The sequence below is a fragment of the Protomyctophum parallelum genome (assembly GCF_964188405.1).
Source record: "Protomyctophum parallelum genome assembly, chromosome: 14".
Taxonomy (NCBI): domain Eukaryota; kingdom Metazoa; phylum Chordata; class Actinopteri; order Myctophiformes; family Myctophidae; genus Protomyctophum; species Protomyctophum parallelum.
In genome coordinates, this window is record NC_139709.1 from 17,708,196 (window position 1) to 17,721,102 (window position 12,907).

Sequence of the window (12,907 nt, forward strand, 5' to 3'; positions counted from 1 at the left end):
CTCTCTGTCTCTCTTGAGAGAAGCATACACAAAGAGGTCACACCACCCTGGGTTGTTTTGGGCTTTTTCCTGACTATTGGGGTAAACATACAATGCACACCTTAGAAACAGGACATGGGACAAACACTCCACGTCCACAGGTTGCAGGCATCCAGCGCTGAGGCGAAATGACCAGAGGCCATGGTGACCCGGGAAGGGGGTCGAGTATACTCCCCCAACAACAACGAATGAACTAACGTGTATTCTATGATGTAATGTGTAATCAGTATACTGGCCAGAGACATAAAATGTTCTGGGAAAGCATTTCTAGACACTTCTGTACGTGATCCAGGTCACAGCGTTAGTCAAGAGATTGCTAGCAAATCTTGTTAGTCTGTAACTACACTTATTTTTTTGTATCAAAGATTGTATTGACAAAAGACTGCTTTTATAGTCTTTTAATTAGCATAAATAATTGTAACATAGTATAGGCATTAAAACGAATTGACATAAATCTTGTAACTCTCTTGTGTATTCTCTTCTTGGAATTCGTTCATGGTTAAAGAAGGAATCATAACGAACACGTTTTTGACACATGGTTTTCTGTTTATACCTCCGTGGAGGTTAAAGGTGAAAGGCCAAGGTGCAAATCTTCTCCAGCCGCCCGATTAGCAATCAGCGACAGCCGCAACCTGTCAGCCGCGCCCTTTATAAACGCCAGTGGAACTTAGCCCTGACACTGGCTGGTTCACCCAAGAATGCTCGGACAATGTATGTCGGCAGCTTGGCGCTGGATGGTAAGTTCACACTCCTCTCGGTACCGGATCCCTCGACAATGTCTAAATGCTCTGTTTGATTGTTTGTACCGCAACTCAACTCTGTCTTGTATTCCACTTCATCAGGCTTGTAGGAGTGGGGCTGAAAGCGCACACGGGAGTGTGTGCCCCCCATAGACAAGTGTCGCTTGGAAAACCGTGCATACCTGGAGACCCTCCTGACTCGGTTCGGGGACGAGTAGCAGAAGACGGGACCCTCGTATCCACCGGCGGACCACCGCACGTTAAGGTCGCAATAAGACAAACGTTCTTTCACTATCACACGTTGGCTAAGAAGAGGCACTTACAGACGCTTGAGAAGCTAAGGATAATAAGAAGAATTGTGAATGAAGAGTACCTTGTTGACGTTAACTGAAGAGAAGACGTATAGTTACCTGTGTCACGCTAACCCTGAAGAATGTGAACGAAGAGGATATTGATGATGTTTATCACAAAAAGTACATTCTAGTTAAAGTGTCACATTAGCCCTGTGAACGAAGACAGGCCCGTTTCTGTTCAGTTAAACCTGTAAAAGACTTTAAGTTGGCGAGAGCCCTACCTTACCCTGGTGAAAGAAGACCAAGGCTGTCATTAGAAAGAAAGACGCTGTTTCTGTTAACACATTGGCTGCTGTAACATACTGCTACGGCGGGCCCACTGTATAGAGAGAAATCAGAATATAAGTACTTGTGTACCCACCTGTTGGCCGAGCCTAAGGGGCCCTAGGTTATCTACTCACCCGGACCCGAACCAAGTACTTTTACTCTGATTACTCACCTTTATGTATCCGAGTACTTCTACTCAAAAGTACTCTTCTGTACCCTGTGGATAGAGAAAGTCACTTACCTTTATACCTACCTCCGGGGGGGCCTCCTGGCGCCTCTGGAACCTGGAAAAGAAGAAGAAGGAAAGTTATGGAAAAGTCTAGTTGGTAGATTGCCTAGACCGGAGCCTCAGGCCCCAACCCTGTACTTACCTTGTGCTCTGACCGTTGCTAACCACCCCTCTCATCCTCTGCAGTGTCGTAACCCTCCTAGGAGACCGGACTTCAAGAAAGAATGTTGTCTGATGAATTCTGATGTAAAATGGACTATTGTTTGACCTGAACTGAAATAAAACCAGGGGCGCCACCGTGCGTCTAACCCCTGATACTGCACTCTGAGTCCTGTTTCCCACCCGACCTCCCACAATATCTATATTAACAAGTGAGAACTTGTACCCAACACATGGCAAGAAACCCAAAGCCACAACAGCTACGTCGCTATTGCAACACCCACAACACCATCTTACACACTACACCCACACACACTCACACGGCAGTGACGTCACACACTTACCTTCGCAGTGTTCGGGACCTATCTCCTCCTATCGCGCCCAACGCCAACACTCGACACCACCCGCCAAAAAATGCTCATTGCAGTGCCACCAAAGATGCCTCTTTACTACAAACATTATCGCCCCAAGCACCCACACCCCCGGAACACTGTTGCCCTTTCACCACGCTAAATTCGCCAGGTCTATGCAAGTGAGCACAAATTACATGTGAGAAAATTCTTTCACAAGCCCACAAATGCCATTCAGATGCCATTCAACACACACTACGACTCGCTTACAATTCGCGAACCTGGCAACTACTACTCCGTCTTTTAATTGGCTACTAGCTCTGCCTCTCAGCCTGTGCTGCTCTGTCTCCCTGACCGTCCTGTCCACTGTCCGGACTCCGCAGGAGAAAATAACCAGGAAGGAGCGGAATTTTCGCCTCACGATTTTGCTTATTCCTTCTAAATATCTGTATATTAAATATCGCTCTCTCAGCAAATCTCTTAGTTACATCAACATTGTTCTTTGACATATTTTGGTTTGTACCAAACTATTACAATTACACCGTTCAAATTCGCCATTTCGCCTGCCAGCCATACTGCCGAGTACATTTGATTGCGCACACACACACACGCACGCCTGGAAGCCACGATCTCTCTCTCTCTCGCCACACCACGCACACACACACACACACACACACACACACACAGGAATAGCCGTGCAGCCTATACACGGCGGTAATAGGCTACCAATATGTGGGTAGCCTACAGGGATTTACCCACGGAATGAATATATATATATAATCATCTATACCAGGGCTGCCCACACTTTTTTTTTACTTCAGAGCTACTTTCAAAACGACCAGCTCATATGATATACCCACCAAATAAAACTATCATCCCATTGTTTTTTATTTTTGGTATTTGACTTTGCTACTGATGATTGTACGCAACAACAAGTATTGCATTGTGTGTTTGAGCTGACAGGCCCTTTTTGATGTCAATCAAGTCATCTCAGGTCATCTCAAGCGGCAGATGCAAAAATCGTTTTTTATATTAAAATTATATATATTTTTAGGGCCATGTCATGTGGTCTACCTGCAAAGCCTTTGTGATCTATACTGGTAGATCCTGATCTACCTTTTGGGCACCGCTTAACGTCAGATCAGCCATTTTGTCGGTCAGCGCCAAAAATGCTCCCCGACAGCATAATCGGAGCAAATACCGGGCAGTGTGTATGAGCCATAACGTGTTGACTACACTACACTAATAAGGACACATAATAATAACTAATAACCCATCCGTTACTACATGTGGAGTCAACTCCCGCAATTTCCTTCTTCCCATAGTGCGCGGCAATGTAACTCTGGGATGAGCGGCCGCAAAGCGGCCGCGAAATTCTAGTCTATCTATATTCTACAAATAGACTTCAACCTCAAATGATTTCACATCCCAGAGTTACTGGTGTAAAAAAGTGGGTGAAATTCCGGGACGAAAGAATACAGAAATAGAGAAAAAAGAAACAGGAAAACAAGTCAAATATAGCCAACAGATATGCTCATATGAGCAGTCAAATAGAGTCAAATAGAGCATAGCAATTGAATCAGGCAGTTGATAGCAGCAACAGAAATAATAATAACTGATATTACATACAGTATGTATACTACACATACAAGACAAATACACTACAAACATGTACTGCACGTAGCCACGTACCATACATTGCATAGATATTAGTGGTGTAGCGATACATTTTAACAGCTATACGATACGTATCACGATACATGGTTGACGATACGATACATGGACGATATTGGTAAATTATGGCGATACGATACGATACAATGATTTGAAATCGATACAGTAACTATTTAAAATGCATTGACATTATTTTAGTAAGTAGTAATTAAAACCCTCTTTTTATTTTTTCTTCCGAAAATTGCTAAATACCATGCACAAAAATGTAGTATTGATTATTTGCATTGCAAAACTATACGATTCGATACATAGTCAATGTTGCTGTTTTCATTTCATAAAATCATTTTCATAAAATCGTTTTTTCGATGCAGTTACTATATCGTTACACCCCTAATAGATATACACATACTTGTAGGCCTACCTATTATGTATAAATTGTTGCTGTCCGCAAGAAACCACCTAACTCAAAAAATATATATATATTTACATTTTTTCATGAATCAGTGCTATTGAACACCCTTTATGTTTGTGTCTTGGTTAAAAAATAATATTGAATGAATGAAAAGTATTAAAAGGCGCTTTGCCAAAAACCTCCTAACTCCACTTAAGCTAGACGTTTTTTCCACTTCCTGAAAAATAAACATAGGTGGTTTCTTCCAGACAGCAGAGATACTGTAGCCTACTACACATACATATGTATAATAACCATGGAGTTATTCTGCATGTCTTCATTTGTCTAAAGCCAAGGCCCCAACGGCTAAAACAGATTAAAAGGATGCCTCGAGGCGCCCGCAGATATTGACATAAACTGAGTGAAATATTCCGACTCCACTTAGAAAAGTAGAACAGCTCTAATAATGAGCCCTGAGGGGTTCCTTGTCACAGACAAGCACACTGACATGTTTCACTTTCACTCTCTTAGTTACAATACATGATACCGCTGAGCAGAAATTGGGGTTTGAATTAACCCATTAAAACGGGGAAAGCATCTGCATTATACCATGCATTGTTGCATTTCACATAGAGACACCGTGCTTAGTACTATACCGTGCATTGTTGCCTTTCACCCATAGACACACCAATATACATTAAGCCCCTGCTTAGACGAGTGATTCTCAAACTTTTTGATTATCTAACCCCCCAGTTTGGTATGCATTTTAGACCACAGACCCCATAACTCTGAGAGTGTACACAGGTCCATTTGGTTCCAGTTGTACACTCACTGGGTTACAGGTTTCAAACTATCAACATTCAGCTGGGGAGCCCGTCCTGAAACCTCCTCAAGGACCCCTGGTGGTCCCCAGACCCCACTTTAAGAACCACTACCTTGGACCTCATATACATTGTATGCTATGTCATAGATTCTGCCAATAATGGCACTTGACTGAAACGCTTACATTTACATATATTTGTTCTTACTTCTTCAGCTTATTTTTTCTTCTTTGTGTGTGTGTGTGTGTGTGTGTGTGTGTGTGTGTGTGTGTGTGTGTGTGTGTGTGTGTGTGTGTGTGTGTGTGTGTGTGTGTGTGTGTGTGTGTGTGTGTGTGTGTGTGTGTGTGTGTGTGTGAGAGTGAGTGTGTGTGTGCACGTGTGCATGCATGCATGGTTTTTAATGAACCATCCATATAAAGACTATAAGACGTAAATATTCTGAATCTTTAGGGTTCAAGGTACTGAACAACTGTACTGTACTATATTGTTACATCTTGTGTACAGGTATAAGAGTAAAAGTTATTTTTGTTTGGCTTCCTTCAGACAATGCAGCAGCAAGATAGGATAACAGCAAACAGCAAACACTGCAGCAAGCACAGCAAACAAAGGGATAGAATAAAGAGTGCAAGAAAGAGCAAACAACGAGTAAAAAGAGTAACATAATATTGTACATGACTGTGCAATGCATGTTTTCCCTGTAGTACAGTAGTAGCAAAGTTAGGTAAACTTTTTGTGAACAGCTTCAAGTTCACAGCAGGTTATGTTCCATATATACAACAACTTTTAGTTTAGAAAGGTGCTGTGGAGGATATCAGGGGATACCGAACATAGAATTGTTTCATTATGGAGTCTTGAATTTATGTTACCTTTCCAAAGTCCCGAACATCAAACAGGTCAAAGGCCTCAAATAGGTCGATTTTCTTCATCCCAAAAACCTCACAGCATGATGTCAGGAATGTCCGGATGTTCTTCAAGCACAGGAACTGTATTCAAAACAAAATCATGCACTGTAAGAATCAGTTCTCTTCAGAACTTGTCAGGTTTTCACTCTTCTCTTTTAACTTTGACAGTAATATCCCTCACAGGGAAATTCATTTGGTCCCTTTGCTCCTTCCTACCCAATATTGTTGGCACTGTGCCATGATGTCACATGTTTTGCACGACATGCCAGCCAACACGATGTCACACTGTTTCTTTCTCTTTCACTCTGTCATCCACGCACTCACTTATTTGCACGCACGCACAGAGCGACACAGACCCTTTTCTAGAAGATGGCTTGCCTCCAGTACAACATGGTTAAAAACCATGTTGTGACATTAATTGTCACATCACACACATAATCAAGCAACACTTTGAAAGATGACAAACTCGGGACTTAATATATTGATAATGTGAGGTAAATATGGGCTGCCTGCAACCAGATTGTATTTTTGCGTAGGATGTGAGGCGAGCACAAATAGGCTGCTCTTTATCAGAGCACCTCATCGAGGAGACGCCTGTGATTACTCAATCGCTCTCCATCCCCGGGGACCTCTGTGTCTGTGAGGAAGTGGATGAACGTGAATACACAATGAATGCCCTGAGTTCTTAACGTGGGGTCGATGGACCCCCAGGAAGGTCCTTGATAGGGTTCCGGGGAAGTCTGTAACTCTGAAGTGAAGTGACCAAACTCAACCCCAAATTCATAATGGACAAAACAAAGTGAAACATAATAATGTTCAGCGCAGCAGCTCAACTTAAAGTGCTACATAAAAAGGGACAAACTGAAACAAAAGCAGACCAATACATAGCACACTCTAATTTCACTAATTCTATGGGTTTTATGGGTAAGTGTTTGAGTTTGAGAGGATTAATTTATAGATATTGAAACGGAAGGATTTGATTATAGTTCATAGAAACGATTATTATGGATCCTGCCACAGGTAAATATTTAAATTAGGATTCGATGACATAGTGCAAATCATTTTTATGGTCTCTTTATGGGTCCCAGGTGGCAAAGCTAAATACAAAGTAAAACCAGGCCATCTGTCTCACTATCCTTCATCGTTTTTCAATTCATCCGATACACAGTAAAATCCAGGGAGTTCATTTAACTCTTAAATTAACCGTATAAGGATCATTAAATTATACATAAATTAGGACATTAAATACTGACTGTGTTCATAATCCAGCATACTTTTGTGTTGTTGTTTTTCTACTAAGTTCTTGGCTGTATGCAGTGGCTTCTGGGGACGCCTAATGGTCCTTGGGGGCGTTGAAACGAATACCAACAAAGTCGGCCTTTTACCAACTCGCTCCGGGCGTACAGCCGGCAGAACTGCTCAGCCTGGTATTCCTAAAGTAACCTAAGTAAATTATTCATGGTTAAACATAACCTTAGTCATAACCTTAACCTCAGTAAAACAAGATCTAACCCTATTCCTAAACTTAACCCCAATAAAACTATGCCTAACCCTAAACTTATTTCTAACCTTATTCTCAATAAAACAAAATAAAGAATACAAGAACCACCGCATCGAGCGGCCAGCGTGAGGTCGGCGGGGAAAAAAACTAGGGCGAGATGGGTTATGGGCAACGGTACCTGTTACCGTTGAAAACCCCAGCTGTATGAGGAGTGGTTTATTTTAGCCATAATGCAATGCACATTACAATGCATAGTACAATACGGAAATATTTGACTATTCCAACAATATGTTTTAATATCATGACTACAAATCAATTGTGACAATTGTTCAATTTCATTTAATTTGAAATGAACTTTAAGGAACGGACTGGGTGACAACCACGAAGAGTGTGGTGACATCTGGAGAGACAGAGGACGGCCGGAGAGACAGCAATCTGGGACTGGGGTTGTGAGGGTTGGCAGCCCCAACCACTTCCTCCATGAGGAGGAACCAAAACTACAGACTGCAGTAATAGCTGCAAGGAGGGTTTAAAATCAGCCTTGTATGGTGCCGAGGATGAGATGTGTGCTGTTCAGCGGCACCGACGACGCAACGCACAGAAGGATTCTGCACTTCTGGTCAGACGAAGGAGGAGCCAGGCCCGGACGCCCACAGCGCCTGGAGCCTCTGTCGCCAACATCTCATCAGCCATCTGCCCTATTGACTGTCTCTCAGTCTCACAAGAGATAGTGGGGTCTGACTGTAGCATACCACTTGGACAAAGGCCGGGGTCTGATCAGCCTTGGTCGGGTCGCCTGGAGGAGGGTGTCTGTTGTAAGACCCAGAAACACCCAACGATTCCACTGATGTCCAAGTGTGTGCATCAGTAGATTTACTAAATCTACCAGGGCCCCGTAGGCCGGGGGTCCATGGATGGAACCTAATCCAAGTCGGTTTGTGGATGCTCAGAAGTTTGAAAACCCCTGTGTATAAATAGTTCTGACTGAGGGCTATTTAATCACAGCATGCTGCACTACACTGCTTCCATTACCTCCATGCCTGTATTGTCACTCTCCAGATCTAAGGTCAGAAGGACACAATGGAAGTGGCCATTTAAAATCTGGGGCCCCTTGATGCACATGGCTTTCTCTCAACCTTACACAGATGCCCTATAGCTGCAGGCAACGACAGTCCATTCAGCAACTTATATTGTATAGTCTGGGTGTTCATTCTATTCTATAACAGTTGAATGTCGGCCACTAATTTACTGACACCGCACATATGAGAGAGAGATAATATAGAAGGTATGCTATGCTTATTAACCACTATATACTGTAGGTCTACTCATAATATGTAGGTCTATCTCATATTATGAGATAGAATGGACACAAGTGTTAAAATTAAAGTGAACTGAAATGCATTTTTTTTAACGGGACAAATTGAGTTATTTGATTCTATATTGTCCCATTTTATATATGTCAGCATCCAAGTTCCTTAAAAATATTAAGTACTGGGTTTATATTACTCTAAAGGAAACTGTGTCTTACTCAGATAGCATCTCTCTGGTCTCATGTCAGTTCGTATGCAATATAGGTTGGTAGATAAAGCGCTTCCCACAAACCGTCTTCTTTTCAGTTTTAAGTAGCTATAGGATGTTTCCTGATGCAGGATATATAGCCTACTGTGGGTGTTTTCATCATATGTCACCAGCAGTAGGCTGTGTGTGTACAGATTAGAAAAGTTTGCCCCATCATACATCCGAACCTGCTCTTCTTGTAGTAACAAAAACATGGAATCTCAGAAATGGCTGCACAGACATGAAATAGTGCAAACACAGACAGGCTATTACCCTACGCTACGCGTGGTGTTGCACGGCTGCAAACTCAGCACTAGCAAACTGCAACTCTGTCTGTACAAACACATTAGTGTGTCTGTGTGTAATAAGGGGTGGATCAAAGTCAGGATTTTATCAGGCCTCTCCAGTGGACGATTGGAGGGCCGGATTCAGGGTAGAACGTGGTTTTGGTCCAGGCTTGGGACCATTCCCCTGGGCATCCATGCAATACAAAAGAAGTTCATGAATAATACCCTTGTTTAGACTACGCATCATCACTGGATGAGTCACAGTTGTTTTGTTAAAAAATACAAATTGTTTCAATCTAGTTTTAAGTCATTTTTGCACTGCTTCATGGGCTATTTATTTTTTGTATGAAGGAGATTTTGGTTTGGCCTGCGTGAACAACGTCTGCAATACAAATGATCTGATTGGTCAAATGTTGAGAATGGCCCTTATATCTTTTTGACATGGTGTCAGAGCAAAGGCCATGACCTTGTGTCCAGCCCGCCAACATGGATAGCAGTGTGACAAAATCTAAAACATCATGTAGGTCTACACTGAAAATCCTAAAAGACTAGCCTAAACTAAATGTCACTTAAAATGAAAAATTACGTGATATCAGGGAACAACTTATGACTATAAGCAGAGCACTTTCAGTCTTTCACACTCAACTGAAAGTGAATTTGATGTTTGAGTGTTCAACATAATGTAGTAGGCTACGTAGACCTGGCTGTATGATGGAATTTCTGTGTAACTAATGCCACAAGGAACCTTTAAGTGGCTAAGACAGTTACGCGTCATAAACTCTGTGTGTAGTAGACTATTGAGTAGGCTACTAGTAGGATATAGCCTGCCTAGCCAAAAGAAAGAGTTACCTGTGACATCTGCGGTCTGAGATTGATCTCCTTTAGGTTAATAGTGCGAGGCCTGAGGTTGTTCAGGAGCTGGCAGAGCAGCACCCCGTCCCTCAGGGTCTGTGCCAGGTCGAACACCTGTGCCTTCTCCCCCGTTACGCGGTGGTTTGCCGGGAGCACGTTGCAGCCAATTAGCCACAGCGCGCACTGCCTCCAGTACTCCATTAAGGCAGCGAGGGAAATAACAGTAAAGAAATAGCTAGTTCTTCCGTTGCGTCTACTACTTCAAACCTGTGAGTGACAACATCGCGAACTGCACAGAAGGACGAAAGTTGTCGTTCTAACTAACCGCGTCGGCTGTGCTCTGCCTCTCTGCTCCACAGAGTAGGCTACCAGTCCAGCACAGTGAGCGCTGCGCTCCCTCCGTGGGCGTCAGTAGGGCTGGCTGCTGTCCTTGACTTCCTCAGTCTCCACCTCTACGATCTGTCAAAAATACACGGACATCATGGCCATTCATGGGGCATCCCAATGTTTGCAGCTTATAGTCTGGCTTGGCTTTGCATATAAATATAGACTCTATGTTTGTTTTAGTCCGTGGAATCTGATGGAACCATGGTTTAATTGTTGCCAATTACCTCAAAATAGCCTAAATGTTTAGGCCTATCTTTTTGTATGAGAACATTGTAGCCCAATCATAATCATTTGAGGTATTCTGACAAAGGCTTTGGCTCTCAGCTGACATTCCAAGTGGATTTAACAACTTAGAAAATAAAAACATTAGAGAGAGAGAGAGAGAGAGAGAGAGAGAGAGAGAGAGAGAGAGAGAGAGAGAGAGAGAGAGAGAGAGAGAGTGTGTGTGTGTGTGTGTGTGTGTGTGTGTGTGTGTGTGTGTGTGTGTGTGTGTGTGTGTGTGTGCAGTGTGTGTGTGTTGCTTTCACACACATAATACTGGATAGACATGTAGACAGATAGGCAGACAGGCAGACAGACAGACAGACAGACAGACAGACAGACAGACAGACAGACAGACAGACAGACAGACAGGCAGACAGACAGACAGACAGACAGACAGACAGACAGACAGACAGGCAGGCAGGCAGGCAGGCAGGCAGACAGACAGACAGACAGACAGACAGACAGACAGACCTAAATGCTGTGACTCTCGGAGTCTATAAATTGTAGGCACAGACAGACAGACAGACAGACAGACAGACAGACAGACAGACAGACAGACAGACAGACAGACAGACAGACAGACAGACAGACAGACAGACAGACAGACAGACAGACAGACAGACAGACAGACAGACAGACAGACAGACAGACAGACAGACAGACAGACAGACAGACAGACAGACAGACAGACCTAAATGCTGTGACTCTCGGAGTCTATAAATTGTAGGCACAGACAGACAGACAGACAGACAGACAGACAGACAGACAGACAGACAGACAGACAGACAGACAGACAGACAGACAGACAGACAGACAGCTCTTCCTGGTATAAGAGATTTTTCTAGTTGACATAAACACAGGAAGGAAGCTAATTTAAGCTGTTTTAGTTGAGGAGATATCTGGTAGGCCTACTGCAGAGCGCCAGATGTTTCCTCAAGCAGGGTCCTAGGCTACTTTAACCTATTAAGAAGAGTCAGAGTCAGTAACACACAAAGGAATATTCTGTATATTCCTTTGAGTAGGCTATAGTATAACAGTGGCAATTGTCTCAAGACATCCTAAATAATGCCATAAAGCATATTGTTAAATTCACTTTGATTGTGAATAGTTTCCTTGAATGTTCATGAATTCAGGAGAGACAGCGAAATCCATTCACGACGACGACGTACGTTGTACGACGTATATTTTTCCGTCGCAACGTATATTCGAGTACGTCCTGGCGTAAGTATCAATTCGTCCCGGCAGAACGGACTCGTCGCGGCTATATCTACCCGTTTGCGACGTAATAGGTTGACTATTATTTTCCGTCACGCCAGAACGGGACTCGTCGCAGCTATATCTACCCGTTGTGGCGTGAGCTGGACTCGTCGCGGCAGAACGTGACTCGTCGCGGCTATATCTACCCGTTTGCGACGTGCGCCTCGCCGGTCCGGTCTCCAGGCGAGCCTGAGTGGTTCTCTGGGGTTCCAGCAGGCCTTTTTCCGCGTGCATCGTGGCATCTGGCATCACCGCGTGCACCTTGCCGGTCCGGTTCCGTGGAGCCCTTCGCCGTCCTCAGGCGACCCTGCGTTCCAGAGCTGTCACCTCTTTTGCCCAACCGAAAATAGAAGATCTACCAGCTCCCCCGCGTCTGTGGACCCCTGGGGATCACGGTAGTCCACGGGGGTCCGTCTGTGTGTGTGTGTGTGTGTGTGTGTGTGTGTGTGTGTGTGTGTGTGTGTGTGTGTGTGTGTGTGAGCGTCTGAGCGCTTGTGCTCCTATCCGTGTGCCTCCCCCCCCCCCACCCCATGTGGACCCTTGGAGGGGGGGGGGGGTCCCCCCTTTGCACTTGCTGCGTATAGGGGGGGGGGGGCTGATAGATAACCTACAAGGACATATGAATTTAATTTATATACACGGCTATATTCAAAGCTCACCGCGCTCGTATAGCGCATTGACTGTCTGTCTGTCTGTCTGTCTGTCTGTCTGTCTGTCTGTCTGTCTGTCTGTCTGTCTGTCTGTCTGTCTGTCTGTCTGTCTGTCTGTCTGTCTGTCTGTCTGTCTGTCTGTCTGTCTGTCTGTCGGCCGGCATCTGATCTACAAGCTCAGAGCGCGGTTCTGCGCAGCCCCGTGCGCCTTGTGGATCAGAGCGCAC

General features: G+C 44.1%; 1 protein-coding gene across 1 annotated transcript in view; it reads right to left on the reverse strand.

The window, feature by feature from the left end:
* Positions 1–10,482, reverse strand: part of LOC310870396 (guanine nucleotide exchange factor VAV3-like) — a 63,256-nt gene extending 52,774 nt beyond the window's left edge. Inside the window, exons 1-2 of the mRNA XM_083781599.1 lie at positions 10,120–10,482; positions 5,890–6,006 (exon numbers count right to left, since the gene is read on the reverse strand). Coding sequence (XP_083637725.1) covers positions 5,890–6,006; positions 10,120–10,323 — 321 coding nt within the window. The 5' untranslated portion in view covers positions 10,324–10,482. The remainder of the gene's footprint in view (positions 1–5,889; positions 6,007–10,119) is intronic.
* Between the last annotated feature and the right edge of the window lie 2,425 nt (positions 10,483–12,907).